The sequence below is a fragment of the Carcharhinus amblyrhynchos genome, chromosome 4 (genome assembly GCF_965287045.1).
Source record: "Carcharhinus amblyrhynchos chromosome 4, sCarAmb.v2.hapA, whole genome shotgun sequence".
NCBI classification, from domain to species: Eukaryota; Metazoa; Chordata; class Chondrichthyes; order Carcharhiniformes; family Carcharhinidae; genus Carcharhinus; species Carcharhinus amblyrhynchos.
The window spans coordinates 129,193,399-129,213,187 of NC_137327.1; the positions used below are offsets into that span (position 1 = coordinate 129,193,399).

Consider the following 19,789-nt stretch of genomic DNA (forward strand, 5'->3'; position numbering starts at 1 on the left):
CATTTATGATGGGGATATGGGAGACTTTCTTCTTCAAGGGTCATCAGTCCTTGCAGTTGTCTTCTGCACAGTGCAGTGGAGGCTGGGTCATGGAATCTTTTCAAGGCTGAATTAGATCCTTAAGTGAATCAAGGCATCAAGGAGTTTAGAAGAATGAGGGAAGGCGGGGGAATCAGATAGAAACCTATAAAATTCTAACAGTACTAGACAGGCAAATGCAAGAAGGATGTTCCTGATAGTAGGGGTGTCCAGAACCAGAGGTCATAGTCTGAGGATAGGGGATAAATCTTCTGGATGGCAATGAGGAGAAATATCTTCAACCAGGGCGTGGTGAATCCGTGGAATTCACTACCACAGAAAGCAGTTGAGGCCAAAGCATTGTATGTTTTCAAGAAGTTAGATATAACTAAATGTTGGATTCTCACTCCTGGTGATGATGTGGAATGAGTACTAGGTGCCTGTGGGTGAGGGCAATATCAGGCTTGGCTTCAACATGCATGTCCACGATCAGCATCAAATGCTCGAGGTAAACAGGGGGAAGAATGGGATGTCGATGCCAATGAAGCCATACCTAAGTGATGCTGGGTTGGGGGGTGGGGGGGTTTGTTCACTGATATGAAGACCCAACTCTTCTTGATACTGTAAAAATTCCAAGCAGCAGGAACTATGGAATATGGGATGACTGGTCACCAGGGGATCATCAGAAGATATTCCTAATTGCAAGGCATTTTACAAGAACATGGTTTCCATTTATCGAGTACCACAGAATGCCCTCCCTGGCATTCACCCCACCCAATGAACAGTGCCAACCAGGAGGTGACCTGCCTCCCACCAGCTAACAACTGAGGGAAAATAACTAATCTGGCATTTATCAGATGTTTATTCGGGCTATGAAATGCACTCTCCCAAATAAAAATGGTGCAAGATATTTAGCAAGAGCTAATTGTGTGCACTGCATTTTGGGCTGGTGAGCTACACCAATGTGATGCAGCTGTTTAGTCTCACAGCGTACTTGAACAGATGTTTAGCTGGGTAGTTTATACTCATAGAAATGATCTGTGTTATTTCATCCTCCACCAGATATGGGCTTTATATGGATAATGATCAATTGATGCTATGTTTCAGGTTGGACCAAGAATGGAAAGCTCTTGTTCACAGTAGGTTCAACTAGCTACTGAGGTTGTTGAAACTAAATTGCCGTGATCATTAAAACTATTGAACGATAAAATATGAAAATAAGCTTGCTTCTTTAAACAAAAAAAGGTATGCTTACTTTTTCCGCTCCTTCTCTCGTTTCAGAGTCTGCTGGCTTCCTGACTGCTGGGCCTGTGACTGAAGTAATTCAGCTGCAGTCTTCCTTTGCTTAAAGGCATTAATCTCATCATCCAGGCTCTTTTTCTTATCTTCTAATTTCTTCTTTTCATCCTGATGAAGTTTCTTTAAACGATCAAATTTATCATGCAGCTGGAGATAGAGAAAGAAATAGTGAGGGAGGGAAAAAAAAATCAAAACAATGACTACACCTCAAAGTAATTAACTGACAGCAACAAGTCAGGGTGTCCAGAGAACATGGGAGGAGCAAAGTACTTTCTATGGTCATAAGAGAACATAAACAGCCTTCTGCCTAAACTTGCTCCCACCACAAAAATCTTGCTAGTTTCTCCATGAATAGAGGGACCAAAATAAAACCAAGGGTAGCCAATTGGCACAGAGGTTAGCAGTGCTGCCTCATAGCTTCAGGGACTTGGGTTCAGTTCCTTATGTGGGTGACAGTGTGGAGTTTGTACATTCTCCTGGTGTCTGAGTGGGTTTCCTCTGGGTGCTCCGGTTTCCTCCCACAGTCCAAAGATATGCAGGTTAGGTGGATTGGCCATGCTAAATTGCCCTTAGTGTCCCAAGATGTGCAGACTAGATAGGATTAGCTATGGTAAATGTGTGGGATTATGGGGATAGGACAGGAAAAGGGGTCTGAGTAAGATACTCTGTCAGAGTGCACAGGCTCAGTGGGCCAAATGGCCTCTGTGCTGTAGTGATTCTATGGCCTTTATTACCTCCTTCTCCGCTTCCTTTAGTTCCGACTCCTTCTCCTTCACTCTCATGACAAACATCTGTCTCATCTCTTCCTCTTTTTTCTGGAGCTCTCCGAGAAATTCATTCCTCTTTGCCTCATATGTTTCCTGCAAGCTGCAACAGGAATCCATCATTTACCTGACACTAAGAACTTGCAGAGTTCAATTAACACTGCCAGTTAACTTTGCAGTAAGCAATGATAACACATACAGAGAGCACTTAACTGAGAAGGGGAAAATCATCAGCATTCCCACCCAACTCAAATATTTCATGAACAGCAGCTCCTGTGCAGGTTTAAGGTGAAAAAGACCATCAAATTTATCTTCCCAGATAGATTCCTATAGATCATTAGACTATTAATCCAGAAACTCAGCTCATGTTCTGGGGATCTGGGTTTGAATCCCACCATGGCAAATGATGGAATTTGAATTCAATTAAAAAAAACTGGAATTAAGAATCTACTGATAACAATGAAACCATTGGGCGGAAAAACCCACCTGATTCACTAACGTCCTTTAGGGAAGGAAGTCTGCTGTCCTTACCTGGTCTGGCCCAAATGTAACTCCAGAGCCACAACAATGTGGTTGACTCTCAACTGCCCTCTGAAATGACCTAGCAAGTCACACAGTTCCAAGGCAACTAGGGATGGGCAATAAATGCTGGCCCAGCCAGTGATGCCGATGTCCCATGACTGAATAAAAGAAAGTTCAACAACAGTCAACTTCTACAGCATTCCAGGACAACCAAGGTGCGAACCTTTACATTTCTAGGGTGTGGTAAGGGAGACTAGGTGCAGCCTCATTGGCGCAGATGTTGTAGAAACTCGGATCTCGTGCCAGCGCTCTGTACCTGAAGGGTTTGTTATCGGGATCTGTATCCTTGAATCCCATCTCCTCCAGTTTACAACGCCGGTACAGCTCATAATGACGGGTGTGCGTCTGTTCCCGTAGGTCCTCCATATTGACTCGGATTAGCATCTCTCTTAGCTTCACAAAGTCACAGTGGTTTTCATTTTCCACTGCATTCAAAAACAAAAACATATTAAAATTGTAAAACAAAAATCAAAATATTTGACTCCATCTTCCCAGGAGGAAAGCCAACCAGCAACCAGGTAAATGCCATACACTAATTAATTCAATTTGCTCCATGTGGACATTGTTGTCACACTTCACATTTACTGGGCACTGGTATTAGGATTGGGGTGTGGGAGGGGGGGAGGTGCGAATGGGATGTGCCATTAGTCTTTAAAAATACACCTTTGCAATACAATGTGTATCCACAACCAATGGTTTGCAGAAGGCGGATACTGGCAGACGAGTGTGAGCAAATAAAAGGGGAACTGAAAGCAAAGCTTGAGCTAAAATCAGCATTAGCGGAACCGGTGACTAACACACTGACTGAACAGGCTTGCTCTTCTGCTCAGATGACCCTTACAGACATGTCAGCTCACTCTAACCGGGACTTTCAACATAAGCCCTCGTTTCATTTCTCCGTAACGCAGCATCACTTCTGTATGGTCTCCAACAACAGGCTTGCCGACTACTATGGAGAGAGGATGGAGTTAGGATTTCTCTTAGAGACAGCCTACAACCCAATGATAAGAGATCATTACCAGGCACACTGAAAGCTGATGCCATTCAAAGTCTTCATGTTCTTAAATTTTTTTAAGAATTCCTCCTCCTTCATTTGTGTACCTCTGAGACCCTAAACCAAGTCTTCAGTTTTCACGTTGTGAGTGAGTGTAAGAGCGCTCACACTCACTTGGCCCTGCACCCGCCCAACGTTCTCATGATGCTGCTTTCAGCGAGGGATACCAGATAACCATCTGGAGCCAAAATCCTGGACAATTAGCTCCCACACAAGGAGCCAACTGTCGTGCTTTTACTGCCCGACTGAGATCAGCTAACTCAGCAGACTCTGATTAGCCACCGACTAAACACACTGCGTGGAGATAGCAAAGCAACAGGGGGCGTGGAACCCTCAATGACCCATTTGTGGCGCACGGGAAAGGACACCACCTAATAAAGGAATGTTTCAATCACTTAGCCAGAATGTAAGTCTGCAGCATTGCTACACAAATCGCTCTGCAGCTGGTCAAATAACTAGTAAAATAACAACCCTCACAGTGCTCGCAACAGTGACATGGCAGGGTCAAGAATACACCAGAAGTTCTGCAAACGGCAGGCCCTTCCCAAGACTGTCATACATGTGTCCGGCAATAACTCCCAGTCACACCATTATAAATCAGCATCACCCTGGACCATTATGGTTAACACGTAGGAAGCATAAAAGTAAATAAAAGGAGAAAAGTGGATTCAAAAGACATTTTACTTTGAATGGTGATTTGATGGCACTGCATTATGTTGGACATTAAGGAACAGCCACCAACAAAGGAAAGACTCAAGTCATTGATCCACGTTAAACAACATCAGAGAGCTTTGTTAGTAGTTGGCAAATATTCGTACCATCACTTTGCCATGAAACCAACTATGAAACCAGCTTACCCTGCACAGTGCCCCAGGGGTACTGGCGTGCCTTCATCATCTTGTTCCCAATCTTGATTTCCTCTGTGCTCCCAACTACAGCAAACGGCAAGTGTGCCTGAAATACATAGAAGTGCCCGTGTTAATCGCTCTGATAAAATATGTTATAATACAAATCCTATTGGCTTGAATTTTAAATAATACAGCCATTAAATCATGCCTGAAAGAGCGATCCAATTACTCCCACTCTCTTTATGGAAACAGTGGCACAGTGGTTAGCACTGCCTCACAGTGCCAGGGACCCAGGTTCAATTCCCGGCTCAGGTCACTGTCTGTATGGAGTTTGCACATTCTCCCTGTGTCTGCGCGGGTTTCCTCCGGGTGCTGTGGTTTTCTCTCACATTCTCAAAGACATGCTGGTTCGGTGCATTGACCCGAACAGGCACCATAGTGTGGCAACTAGAGGAATTTCACAGTAACTTCATTGCAGTGTTAATGTAGGCATTACTTGTGACAGATAAACTTTTTTCCACAGCCCAACGTGTTTTCTTTCCCCTTTTATTATCTGTTCAATTTCCTTCTGAAGTTATCTTTGAATCTGCTTCAACCGCACTTTCAGGCAGTGCCTTCCTGATCATACACGGCAGTGTCAACAATTCCTATCCTACCCCACTTACTGACTCTCCTGCAGCGGAGACAGAGTAGATGGGGGAACTATCAAAAGCCCTCATTGTTGGAAAATTTAATGGAAGTGAGAGCTTCAAAGAGAATAACCCCAGCTTCTGCAATCTACCACATAACTGAAGACGCCATCCCTGGTACTGATTTGGCAAATCTCCTAAGGGAGATGCTGACAACATTCCAATACTATTGTGCCCAGAACTGGACACAACACACCAACAGAGAGCTAACCAATTATTTACAGAGGTTTAGTACAACACCACACTCATGATCACCACATCCAAGTCCCACAACACTAAAAACAGACCCGCACACTTCTACCTGTAACAATAAGGATCCTGTACAGTGCATCAACACCATCTCAAGGGCAATTAGCAATGAGCAACAAATGCTGGTCTCACTAGGGAGGCTCACAACACACAGAAACAAAGACTGTTCAACTTGTCCAACCTAATTTTGAAGTTTCAGATCATTAAGCATGAGGGGTCTATCAGAATGAAACAATCACAAAATAGGAATAATGCAGCTGTGTGTCAATCAGAGACCTGTAATGTTATGGGAATAACGCATTAAAAACTTAAGCCCCCGCAATCACAGTGCAGAGTTAATTTACACCAGCAGAAATGAAATGCTCACTGAAGCGAGAGAGTGGCCTTATCTGACAGTCACAATATTCAGGTTTGTGGAACATGACATTCTAACATTACTGATATGGTGTCAGAAAGAATATATTCATCCATACACATGGATAGAGTTCAGCTAAAACATCAGGCACATGCATCAACTTTGCCACTCGAGGGCTGATTTGATGGGCTTTGAAGTGACAGCTTGCACCGAGCTTTCACAAGAAAACGACCTTGGTTCTTTCATGCTTCAGTAAAATGGCAGTGCTTCTAAACACAGTGTAAGTGCAGCAGGCACAAGATGGGTAGGATAAAACGATTACAGATTTACACTTCTTTATTAGTTCCTTTGCAAGCTGAATTTCCCCTCTGAATAATCACAGCACGAATTCAAGAACGCTTTTCTGTAGACAAGTATTTGAAGATGGAGAAACAAGTATGAAGTGAACGTTGGGACGTTCAACAAAACCCCAGAATTGACCCTCATGGAGGAGAGAGGAGCACGAGCAGGGGGAAGTGGAAGAAATGGAGAATGCCTGATTGCCAGAGGGAAGCGGGGAGCAAAGCTGCCAGTGCCTGTCTTACTGTGCACCAGGGAGTGCCTGGCTTTGCTCACATACAATTCCAGCACCGTGTTATATGGTTAACTCTGATGTTTTCCTAACAAGAGATGCGCAATCTCCCACATCCCATCTTAAAACAAGTTAAAGGCAATAGCGTAATGTGAATTAATGACTCGCAGCATTTATGATACACCATCAGAAGTTTGTTTAATTCTGGTCTTGGGCAAAAATAGCTTCTTATACAAAGCACTGGCTGCAAAATCACTTTTGCCTACAGTTAGCCTTCCAAACATTTATTATGATTTGCCAAACAATGCAAAGGACACTAGTTTGGGTACATGCCAGTTTATATGTCCCTTGCAAAATCTTCACTTCAATGTCACCTTTCTATTCTGCCCCATTTTTCTTTTAAACCAGTGTGCTCAATAGGTCACTCATAGTCACAGCACAAAGTATTAATCTGGCAGATCATAATTTCTGGTTCCGTCTTAAATTGGAAGCAAAAAAAATTCCAAAAAACTCACATTCATTGTTCCATTGATCTCTGCCACTGTCTCATCATCTGTTGGGAACTGGTAAATCTGCACTCCATTGCTCACCAATTCACTCATTATCTTGATCTTGAATTTCTGGAGCTCATTCTTGGAGATGGAATCTGCTTTGGCAATGATTGGGATTATATTGACCTAAAGGATAAAACAGACAGAGGACAGTGTTTAAGTGCTTTTTGCATGGTGTAGGTTTGCATAACTTAGCAGCTATTAAGTTCAAAGCACGCAAAGGCTACATACTGTGGATGAAACAGTGAGTTGGGGGATCAAATTGCCTCGGGTGGTTTGATAGGAATTGTGAGCTGAACATCTGTGTTACAAGTTTTCAGGAGAAATGAGAAACAAAAGGAAAACAAAAATGGGTGAAGAAACAATCAGAAAAGGATCCCATCTCTTCACTAGAACATCTGGAGCTGTGTTAATATAGAATTTATGCCAATAGTTAGTCAGTAGGTACAGTAATAGTAGAATTCTTAATTTGCATTTCAGGCCACAGAACTGTGGGATCAAGAGGTGTGGCAGAGGGGAATTCAATTCAGAGAGACAGGCAAGAACAACAGTGAAAGTCAGGGAACACTTGCAAGTAGTGCTTCCTTGGTCTATATGTTTCTACTGAAACATGGAAAGAAGCCTTGCTGGACCAAGTTCTGGGAGAAGCAAGTAGGTAAATATCTGATTAGAGAATAGGAAAGCAACTGTCTGCAGGCAAAGCTCAGAGTTGCAAGAGAATGAGGTCATGTTTCATTGGGAAAGACTAAACAGACTGGAGCTTCTTGTTCCAGAGAAAAAGTCAAGGGATGATCTAATGGAGGCCTTTAGCAATATGAAGGGTTCAATATGACAGATGTAGAGATGTTGTTTTCACCTGTGGAACAGTCCAAAACTCAAGAGTAATAAATACAAGAAATCCAATACAGAATTCAAGAGCAACCCCTTTACCGAGAGGGTGAAGCGTGAAATCTCCACCATTTGGAATGGTTGAAATGAATAGGTGCATTTAAGGGAAAGCCAGATAAGGGACAGAAAGGAGCAGAAGGATATGCTGATGGTGGTGAGGAAGAGGAGGTTGGAAGAAGAGGAGCTTAGATTAGTTGGCCAAATGGCCTGTTTCTCTAAATTCCATGCATGCCACTGCCATCTCTGAATGACACCCTGAAGAGTTAGCATTTGGAGCTAGAGGCTGAACATTGACAACTCAACAGTTAATGATTACTGACAGGCGGAACAATTAGTCCTGGGGCGAAGCTATAAAAAAATGTTTGACAGAAGCTTGAATTCCAAATAAACAGGTCAAGTTCTCACTCCTGCAGTTTCAGCAAAAGATAAAATCATCCTGGTCACTACAATAATTAAAACGCTCCAAAGGAGGGTTAAGATTACGTGACCCTCTAAGTGAAGATGGTTCCCCCCCCCCACCCAAACCTAACTCTTTCAAGGCTGGTCCCCAGGTCTCTTGCTCTTTCTGATGTACATTAATAACCTAGATCTTGGGGTACAGGGCACAATTTTGAAAATTTGCAGATGATACAAAATTTGGAGTAATGTGAATCGTGAGGAGGGTAGTGTAGAATTACAAAGAACAGAGACAGGTTAGTGGAGTGGGTGGACAAATGGCAGATGAAATTTAATGCAGAGTGTGATGCGATTTGTTTTAGTAGAAAGAACATTAAGACACAATAACAAAATAATCAGCACAGTGCTAAAGATGGAATTGGGTGTATATGTGCATGAATCCTGAAGATGGCAGGGCAGTTTGAGAGAGCAGTTAATAAAGCATAATGTCCTAGGTTTTATTAATAGGGGCATGGAGTACCTAAGCAAGGAAGTTTTGTTAAACTTAGATAAAAGACTGGTTCAGCCTCAATACTGCATCCAGTTCTGGTCACTACATTTTAGGAAGTATGTGAAGGCATGAGAGAGGGTGTAGGAAAAATACGTGAGAATGGTTTCACGGATGGGGAACTTCAGTTATGTGGATAAATTGGAGGAGTTGGAGATGTTTTCGTTGGAGAAGAGGTGGAGAGGAGATTTGATAGAGCCATTTAAAATTTTGGGGTGTATGGATAGGATAAGGAGAAAGCACCAGAGGACACAAATTTAAGGCAATTGGCAAAATAAATAATGGTGACATGAGGAGAACCTTTTTCACAGTGCATGTTAGTATCTGGAGCGCAGCTCCCGAGAGTGAGGTGGAGGCCAGTTTAATCAAGGTATTCAAGAGGGAAACTGGATTATTGACTGAAAGGGAAGAATGTGTAGGGCAACAGAGAGAAGACACTTGGTGAATTGCCCCTTCAGAGAGACAGTACAGTGCTGTAACCATGCTGTGGTGAGGTTCTGATAGGATTCTGATATATTAGACTGAAACCATAAGAAGGGCTACTCCTCCCGTGCTACACCCCACCTTGCTGTCCAATTTTTTCATGGTCACCAAATCAAGAGACTTTAAAGAATGGCCGGTGGGAGCGATGAAGTACAGACAGACGTGGATCCGACTGTCATGGTAGTTGTGCAGTGTACGTTTGATCTTCAGCTCTTCCTGTAGGTAGGCTTCAAACTGAGCATCAATAAACTCGACGATAGACTTGTAGCTGCGGAACAAGATGTCACAATTTTTAATTTTGATGCCAAACAGGAGGAAATCACAAAGCAATTTCTATTTTTGGACAGAACTAAATAAAGAGATCATTTATATAAACTGACTCACAGAAACAGCTGGACCAAGCAGAAAGACAGCAAACAGTAGTCTGCCAGAGAGGAAGTGGGTTCTGCCTCAGGAGGATTAACCTCAGTCAATGAGAGTGGGACTGGAACAGGTTGGGAACAAGTAACCTGCACGCCATTCCCCCTTGAAGCTCTCGAATGACAGGGCCCCGAGGTGGGCACAACTTAATGAGAATATTCCCAAGTTTTTCAAACTCCTAGCCAAACTACCAGTGAGGAATTGAGATGTTTTCCCTGGGCCAAGGAAACAAAGATCAATCCTGACATTCTACTCCTGAAAATCTCATTACGCCATGCACAAGAATACTCATGATTAGAAGAGGTTGATGAATCCATTGACACTCCATTGATCCATCTCGCCAACCATGGGCCCCAATTACACATGATACTACCTGAGGCTCAAGGAATAGGGCCTGGCTGGGATTGTTGTCAGGGCAGACTCAATAGACTGAATGACGTCCTTCTGCTCGAGGGATTCTATGATGATACCCCAATGTTGTAATCTTCATTATTATGTTTGGTAAATTATTTTAAACATTTATTACTCTGAGTAAAGTAGTATGTCCTAATGATCTATTCTAAATGTACCAGTGTTAGTACATATTCTCTGGTCCAATTTCCTCTGGGTACTCTGAAGTAATCATCTACTTTTATCTGGATTACACTGAACTTCTCCCTTCACTTGTGTAGACAGGGTCACCAGTGGCCTGACCAGCATTTACTGTCCATTCATATTTGTTGTCATGAAGGTGGGCCTTCTTGGACCACTGCAGTCTTTATGGTAAAGGTTCTCCCCACAACAATTGTTTGCAGCTAGTTGATGCACTTCAGAGAGCACTTAAGAATCAACCACCTTGTTGTGGGACTGGAGTCACAGATACGTCAGACCATATTAAGGACAGCAGCTTTCCTTCCCAGGAGGGCACCAAGGTACTCGTGTGGACTGTAAATAGGCCTATTTCTGGGACGTAGCTGCTATTTGTAAGCAAACTATTGGACTTATAGGACAATCTGACAATTTCACGACTACCTTTACTGTTGCAAGCTTTTTATTTCCAGACTTTTCAACTACTGTGATGGCAATTTGAACTCTCTCTGGATCTGCTATCCAAGCCTCTGCTAAGTCTAGTAACATTAGCACTACATCACCATAACACTGAAACCAGCAAAGGTCAAACTTGTCCAACGTTTCCTCATAACTCATTCCGTCACACTTGGAAACTGGGTCTCACTATTCTATGTGCACTTTCCAACTAGATCTCTTCTTGACAGCGTGATGTCCAAATCTGAATATATATGGTAGGACCAGGATGTTGATTAGCCTTCAAACAACCTGCATAGAATTGTGCTCTGGTTACAATATTCGAACAATTCATTAGCTTTAATTACTTCATAACGTTGCCTTGACACAGATGTGATGAGGTTGCCATTAATCCCAAGTCTCCTAAATCTCCTTGTGCAACTCAACATTTTCTGCTAATTACAACCTATGAAGAAACCCCACTCCACTCTGAAGAGTAATTTGTTATATGATGCACCTTGAGACATTTCAATGTGGTAAAATACTGCATAATTGAATTACTCTGCGCCCGTATTCAATTTAAATTGACAAACCTGTCAAATTGCATAACTAGGCTCAACAATTTTGTAAATTAAAACTACATCATCCGCTTCCACGATGGCTTAATTTTTTGTTCTATTAGCAAATGTGACCAGTTCATAGTCTTTTCCTTTGCTAGCCAATTTGTGAAACATTACGAGTGAGGTCCAGTAGCAGGTCGGGTACTTGTGCTTTTGAGGGGTGAGGGAGGAAGGAATAAGGTGGAGCAACTGACTGATTTACAGGACAATGGCAAAGCTCAGGAAGGTGCCCCACTGCTGCCTGGATTAGATCAGCACAGACTGTGGTTTGTCCTGGGATGGATCCTAGATTCTTCCTGGGCCGTACAGTTCACTGCTATACTTGCTGATGCCTTTATCCACTGAGTCACTGTTGGGAGGACCCACATGTCCACAAATGACAGGAAACGATGCCCATAATGGAAGAGATGCTCAATGTGAATAACTCATAAGAACATAAGAACATAAGAAATAGGAGTAGGAGTAGGCCATCTAGCCCTTCGAGCCTGCCCCGCCATTCAATAAGATCATGGCTGATCTGTTGTAGCTCAGTTCCACTTTCCCGCCCTCTCCCCATAACCCTTAATCCCCTCTCTTATCAAGAACCCATCAACCCGCTTCTTAAAAATATTTAGCGAGGCAGCCTCCACCACTTCAACGGGCAGAGAATTCCAGAGATTCACCACCCTTTGAGTGAAGAAGTTCCTCCTCAACTCCGTTCTAAACCGCCTCCCCTTTATCTTGAGGCTGTGCCCCCTAGTCCTACTGTCTTTTTTGAGCGGGAAGAGTCTCTCCACCTCTATCCTATCCATCCCATTCATCATCTTATACGTCTCAATGAGATCTCCCCTCATTCTTCTAAACTCTAACGAGTACAAGCCTAGTTTATTCAGCCTCTCCTCATAGCTCAATCCCCTCAACTCCGGTATCAGCCTAGTAAACCTCCTCTGCACTCCCTCCAGGGCCAAAATATCCTTGCGCAGGTGCGGCGCCCAAAACTGCACACAGTACTCCAGCTCATCGATGCTCCCTCAGATCAGACACCACTGAAATCCTGTACTTGTGATTTTAAATCTGCATTGCCTTCTCCAGACAATCTCTCTACTTTGGTTCTCTGTCCACAGTCAGGAGGTATTGCATACAGATAAGCGAGGAGCTCCACAGGGGATCTGATGGGCTGACTTGCAGAGCAGTTTTGAGCTGCCAAAATGCAACATGAACTCTACAATCAGAGGTGGGAACTGGAGTCCTCTCAGTCGTACGTTTTTAGTCACTGTCTTAGGAAACTTAGTCTAATAAATATGTCAGAATACAAATATTTTTCTCTCTTCCCCCAAATATGGCACCATCGTCCTTTAGGACCATTTATCCATTGCACCCAGAATTCTGTAAAATTTATGGAAAGATTTCACTGCAAGACCAAATAAACCCTGTGGCAGATAAATATAGATCATGCAGTCCCATCTGTCAAAGGTTGACAGACATTTTGGTATTATCACTTTTTAAAACGTTCCAAGTAATATTTTCATGTTACTGTGTAAGAGCTATATAATACTGCTGCATAAAGTTAACTTTACTGTGTTCAGTGCAAGATCCTACCACCACATTGTTTAAAGTAATAGCTGCCACTTCAATCTAACTGAACTCTAAGCTTCTTTGTTTTGCAACATTGACTCACATCGATGTTGAAGACTAAACCAGGTCCCTTTAATCAGCTACTTTTGTACAAAGCTGAAGTCAGTGGGATTAATCCTCATGATTAACCTTCACCTTTAGCGGTACACAGCGGTATGTGGGCTGCACAGTAGCACAGTGGTTAGCACTGCTGCCTCACAGCGCCAGGGACCCGGGTTGGATTCCCAGCTTGGGTGTCACTGTCTGTGTGGAGTTTTGCACAGTCTCCTCGTGTCTGCACGGGTTCCCTCCGGCTTCCTCCCACAGTCTGGAAGACGTGCTGGTTAGGTGCGTTGACTTGAACAGGCACTTGGCTGTGGCAACTCGGAAATTTCATAGTAACTTCATTGCCGTGTTAATGTAAGCCTTATTTGTGACTAATGAATAAACCAACTTTTAACTTTACACAAGGGAAGGTGAACTCCATGTCTTTAGATGGTTGGTGCCAGATGTCTGTTTGGATTTGCAACACCAAAACTTTACTCCAAAACAATTAAAATCAAGAGATACTAACCGTGGGGAGGAAGAAAACAGTGGGACAGAAATTCTACAGAATTTGGCTGAACCACTTGGGGGCCTCTTGCGTATAAACTGCCAGTTCTGGGCATCCTTTCATCATGTGAAGTCCACAAGTGCTCAACAGCTGTGGATCTTCCAGAGGGGGGAATTAATGCAACGCCATTACACAACAAGTGTCTCATTTTACACTTGCTTTTGTTTGTCACCTCTCATCTCCTCTGGAGAGCCCAACGCATTCAACCCAACAAGTTCTGGAAAGAGTCTGCTTTTATGCAATCTTTCCTAATCTTTTTCCATGTCAACCAACTCCATCAAATCACCTCATTCTCCTCTGCTCTAATGAAGCTGCATTCCTGTTTTCAGTGTTATGGTTCAGGTCAGAAAGGGTGTGGGATGCCCTGCCTGCAGCAGTTGTGGACTCATCAACTTTAAAGGGCATTCAAATAGTCATTGGATAGGTATATGGATAAGATTGGAATAGCTTAGGTTAGAGGGTCATTAGATTGGTTCCACTGGTCAGCACAAAATCGAGGGCCGAAGGGCCTGTACTGTGCTGTAATGTTCTACGTTCTATGAAACTCCAAAGTGTTTTATGAAGCCCATCTGAATCATAAGTTTTACATCCTGAATTTGGCTAGGATAAGCACGAGATGTTTCACTTCAGGTATGATTCAAATATCCCACTAGGGAGCTTTTAGCAAACAAAGTTTATTCAAGAACATAGTTAACATGTATAGTAAGAAAGTTAGCAAGAACTTTTATCAATTACTAACAAGAAACAAAACAATCACTACAATATATAACTCACAAATATCTCTAATGAGTTCCAATTAAAATCAAAATCCACTAAACAAAACCCTTTAAACAGGTTTATCACCACATAGGCTAACGCTCACTTAATACTGGAATCCAGTACTCTGGGCTGAATGCTGATTTCAAATGATCTTGAAACTCAGAGCAACTTGCAATCTTTAAAACAGATTCTTTACTGCAGGATGGCAAACAAGATGTGATTTCAGCTAACTGGTAAGACTTTCAAATTAAAAACACAGAGAGAGAGAGAGAGAGACTTCTTTTACCTTTGCTTCTAACACTGCAGCCAAAAGCAAAACTGTCATCTGACCAGCACAGTTTTTTTCCTATTTCTTCTCCCACCAATGACATCACCTAAGGCTGTCAGCTACAGAGATCATGATTTACAAAAAACTCTTAAAGGGACATTAATGTCACACCAGGCAGAATCCTAGACAATCTGCATTTGACCCTCTAATTATCTCAAATTTCTTCCTACAATATGAAACCGAGAATGCACACAATACAGTAACAATGGTCTTGGGGGCTTCACACAAGTTTACCATTATAATCTGTTCTTTACATTCTATATCACTTGTGATAAAATCTAATAGTCTGTCAGTCTGTTCATCACCTCAGGTGCTTCATGTCACCCGGAATCCTAAATCTACTTTAAAACCGGTACCACTAATCTATTTACAACAAGCACCCCCTCACTTCTCCCAACATTGAATTCCTCCAACCAACTTTCTTTCCCATTTCATCATTTTATCAATATCCATCTTGTTTGAGTTATTTACCATGCCTGACTCTATTATCTGAAAATCTGGATACCGCCTCCAAGCCCGTTAAGTTAATCATCACAGATCTCCTGTACCCACCAGAACAAGCACAGAGGTAAAGGTCATTCAAAAAGCAGCACACACAATCTGCTAAAATCAGCACTCCCATGGTACTGCAATTGTCATTGGCAATTGGCAAAGCTGGGGTCCAGAAGCAGGCCTTGAGCCAAACTAACACTTAGTACAAAGAAATTCAATTCAGCACACCGAGGCACAGAAATTAAAATAGTGTGTGAAAGTTGTTTCTGACCTTTCTTCCTTGTTAATCTGGTCCCCAAATCCCACACTGTTTACGATGGACAGCTTCAGGCGGACATTACTTTCCTGTAGTTCATAGTTGTTGGACTTTATGTGGACTCCTGGCTGATTGTGAGCTGCTGGATCACCTTCGAACCTGGTGTTGAACAGGGTGTCCATTAAGGTGGACTTTCCAAGACCAGTTTCACCTAAAATCAAGGCAGGTTCAAATTGTGAAATAAGCAAAGTGGCCCAAAGTATGACAACATCAATTAACTTCTTTGAATGTTGAGACACTAGCACTACAAACCATACTAAAACTGTGGTGTTGGGAAAATACTCTAACTATTGGTTGTAATTTCTCTAACAAGGTGGAGTATGCTGAACAGATGTACAGTCTATGTCAGTTTTTCTTGGCAGAGATCAATCCCCACCAGCAACTGGCAAGAATTAACTCCAGTCAGAACAGAGGATAGCATTGTCCACAAGGGTGAGAAAGGGTGCAAACGTGGGCTAAATGTTGCCTCAAGCTGCCAACACAAACAGAACAGAAACTGCGTAAGCAGCACACACAAGAGCACTAGGCAACGGGATGACAGAGATAAAACAAAGGCACTCGTGGGAAGACCCTTTACAAGAGACTAGAAACGCGCAGAAGTTACAACGTGGCTGCACCAGTTCACGCAAGCTAATCACATTCACCTGCCATGCTCCCACATCCTGTCGATCCAGTTTTTAAAATATATTTAATCTGATCTTGAATGTGATATTGTTACTTCCATTTCTGGTTGTAGCAGAATCGAAGAGCAACGTGGATAAGGCTGCTTGCTAACCCACTGCCACATTTTAATAGTCAAAATGAAACTGATTCAAAAGCATCTGACATGTTAATCTTCAAATTACACCACTGATATAGAATCATAGAAAAACTACAGCACAAACAGGCCCTTCGGCCCACAAGTTGCACCGATCTTATCTCTACCTGTTAGGCTTACCTATAACCCTCAATTCTATTAAGTCCCATGTACTCATCCAGAAGTCTCTTAAAAGACCCTATTGAATTTGCCTACACCACCACTGACGGCAGCCGATTCCACTCACCCACCACCCTCTGAGTGAAAAATTTACCCCGACATCTCCTCTGTACCTACCCCCCAGCACCTTAAACCTGTGTCCTCTTGTGGCAGCCATTTCAGCCCTGGGGAGAAGCCTGAGAGTCCACCTGATCAATACCTCTCATCATCTTCTACACCTCTATCAGGTCCCCTCTCATCCTTTGTCTCTCTAAGGAGAAAAGGTCGAGCTCTCTCAACCTATCCTCATAAGGCATGCCACCCAACCCAGGTAACATCCTTGTAAATCTCCTCTGCACCCTTTCAATGGCTTCCACATGCCTCCTGTAATGAGGCGACCAGAACTGAGCACAGTACTCCAAGTGGGGTCTGACCAGGGTCCTATACAGCTGCAGCATTACTTCCCGACTCCTAAACTCAATCCCTCGATTGATGAAGGTCAGTACACCACAAGCCTTCTTAAACCACATCTTCTACCTGTGAAGCTGATTTGAGCAACCTATGAACCCAGACCCCAAGATCCTTCTGATCTTCCACACTAAGCGTCTTACCCTTGATATTATATTCCTTTTTCCCATTTGACCTGCCAAAATGTACCACTACACATTTATCCATGTTGAAGTCCATCTGCCACTTCTCCACCCAGTCTTGCATCCTATCTATGTCACGTTGCAACTTCTGACATTCCTCCAAACTATCCACAACACCTCCGACCTTCGTGTCATCAGCAAACTTACCAACCCATCCCTCCACTTCCTCATCCAGGTCATTTATAAAAATCACAAACAGCAAGGGTCCCAGAACAGATCCCTGGGGCACTCCACTGGTGACCGACCTTCATGCAGAAAAGGACCCATCTACAACCACTCTCTGCCTTCTGCGGGCAAGCCAGTTCTGGATACACAAAGCAACACCCCCTTGGATCCCATATAGTTGAGCAGTGTTTGTGCAGGTGTGAAAGACAGGAGACAGAGAAAGAGGAAGCCACAGAACGGGCACAATTCAAGTTCTTGTCCAGTGCTAATGCCTGCTGGGATGTGTATCCACAGGCACTGAATAGTTACCTGTCTGGTATGCTGCCCCATGCAGTCAGGCAACTTGAGGTGGTGACTGAGCAGGAACAAAAAGTGGGGGGGTGGGGGGGGTGCGCGGGCAGTAAGAGCACCGGGAGACAGCTAGAGAGGTGACGAGGAAAGGGAACTGAGGGGAGGTGAAAAGGGGGAGAGAGGGGAGAGGGGGAAGAGTGGGAGAGAACCCAATACTTGCAACTTTGATATCGTCTTCATCAAATTGCATGTGGGGAGAGCTTTAAGTCATCAAGCTCTCTGGTTAAATAGATGTCCTTATCACTTTAAAAACTTTCCCACATTGAATCCCATCTGCCACGTTTCTGTCCATTTCACCATTCTGTTTATTTCATCCTGAATTGAAATTATCCTCAATATTTACTACTTTGCCAAGTTTCCCACCATTTGAAAACTTTATAAGCGCTCCCTAACATCAGAGTCTAAGTTGATATTAGGCTTAAGGAGTAATGGGCTCAAAATTATCCTCTGGAGAACTCCATTGCAAGCTACTTTCCAGTCTGAAAAACATCCATCCAAACACCACTGCTTCCTGCCACTGAGTCAATTTCATATCCATCTGGTTAATTTCTCCTTCATACCTATGGGCTTTCAATTTCTTCAGCCTCCCATCTGCTCCCGTTTGAGACATTCAAACCAACTCAAATTGAGTTACTCCAGATATTCCTACAAGGATATACACCACGTGAAGGTTAATGGAAACAAAACCATCCATACTGGAGCCTAATGGATTTGGACCCCAAATGGGAAAAGATGGCATAATGCCATCTAGACTAGAATCCAGAAACTCAAGGCAATGCTCTGGGGACCCAGGTTCAAATCCCACCATGGCAAATGGTGGAATCTGAATTCAATAAAAACCTGGAATTAAAAGTCTAATGACAACCGTGAAACCACTGTCAATTGTTATAAAAACCCACCTGGTTCACTAATGTCCTTTAGGGAAGGGAATCTGTCATCCTTACCTACACGTGACTCCAGACCAACAGCATTGTGATTGACTCTCAAATGCCCTCTGAAATGGGGGGCAATTAGGAGTGCGAAATAAATGTTAGGCCCATCCAGCAATGTCCACATCCCATTAAATGACTAAATTTTAAAAAGTACTGAGAAAGGGAATATTTGGCTTGAATCTTTTAACTGGTTGGTATTTCATCATTAGTTCCTAATATCATGACAATGAAGAGAAATGATAATGGAAGGAAGTAGTATTTATAGTGCAATGGGGCACCTTACTTTGACTAAGAACATTACTTGTGGAAAATTACTTCCATTATTACAAAGCTGTTCTCCTCTGCATTTACCCCAGGGGCATGTACTCAAGAGTCATATTTCACATTGTGTGTAATGGATGCAATCCAGTGGTATTTCTTTTTCAAACAAATATGAGTGTTCAACTTAGAAGCAGGATTAAGCCATCCATCCCCTCGAGCTTGTCCTGTCATTCAAGAATATCATGGCTGATCTGATAGTAACCTCAACTCCTTACTTCCACCTATCCCTGGCAACCTTTCACCTTCTTGTTTATTAGGAATCTATCTACCTCTAGCTTAAAATATTCAATGTTTCTGCTTCCACAACCTTTTAAGGAAGAGTGTTCCAAAGACTCATGATCAGTAACTAATCAATCAAGCACAACTAGAATTAGCCGATGTCCTGAGGCTTTGCCAGTGAGCAGGTAAAGAAGAATGTGCATGGTCCAAGTTGCAGTAGCACCAACCGTTTAGGTGCATCCATCATATATAAAGCCAGCAAGTTCTAGCAGGAAGATGTCCTTTAGAAAGCCTTGTTAGGTAGTTGACTAATGAGTCAGCATTTCAGGTGAATCGAAATTTTGGACACAGCTTTAATTTACTCATTTGTATTGACCCTTACATATCAAACAAAACACAAATCAATTCTTCAGAAGCAAAAATCCAACCGCAGTTATACTATACTATTTACTGAAGTCAAACTCTCCTTCTGCCTCATTAGAACTTGCTATATTCGACTCATTCATCCATTCTCCAATCTACGTGACTGTGAAACAGTTTTCAGAAAGTTATGTTCTTTCACAAGTTAGTCTTAGATGGGAGTGACCTTAAAGTCCATTTGAGTTTATTCTTCCACTAAACAAATCCTACTATCCTGTCACAGAATCTTTACAGTGCAGGAGGTCATAGAGACAATCAATTCTGCACTGGCTCCCTGAAAGAGCATTCTACCTAGTCCCACTTCCCTAGTCCCCTAACTTTGTACATTTCAGATAGCAA

The 19,789-nt window shown here is 42.8% G+C and overlaps 1 protein-coding gene across 5 annotated transcripts in view; it reads right to left on the reverse strand.

Annotated features, from left to right (window-relative positions):
* The window catches only part of LOC145342351 (septin-6), a 65,249-nt gene that overhangs the window by 11,214 nt on the left and 34,246 nt on the right, over positions 1 to 19,789 (reverse strand). For all 5 annotated transcript variants that reach the window (XM_080187862.1, XM_080187860.1, XM_080187861.1 and 2 more), the window contains exons 3-9: positions 15,393 to 15,588; positions 9,376 to 9,562; positions 6,945 to 7,106; positions 4,575 to 4,671; positions 2,920 to 3,088; positions 2,052 to 2,184; positions 1,274 to 1,464 (exon numbers count right to left, since the gene is read on the reverse strand). In XM_080187862.1, the coding sequence (XP_080043988.1) occupies positions 1,274 to 1,464; positions 2,052 to 2,184; positions 2,920 to 3,088; positions 4,575 to 4,671; positions 6,945 to 7,106; positions 9,376 to 9,562; positions 15,393 to 15,588 (1,135 nt within the window). The remainder of the gene's footprint in view (positions 1 to 1,273; positions 1,465 to 2,051; positions 2,185 to 2,919; positions 3,089 to 4,574; positions 4,672 to 6,944; positions 7,107 to 9,375; positions 9,563 to 15,392; positions 15,589 to 19,789) is intronic.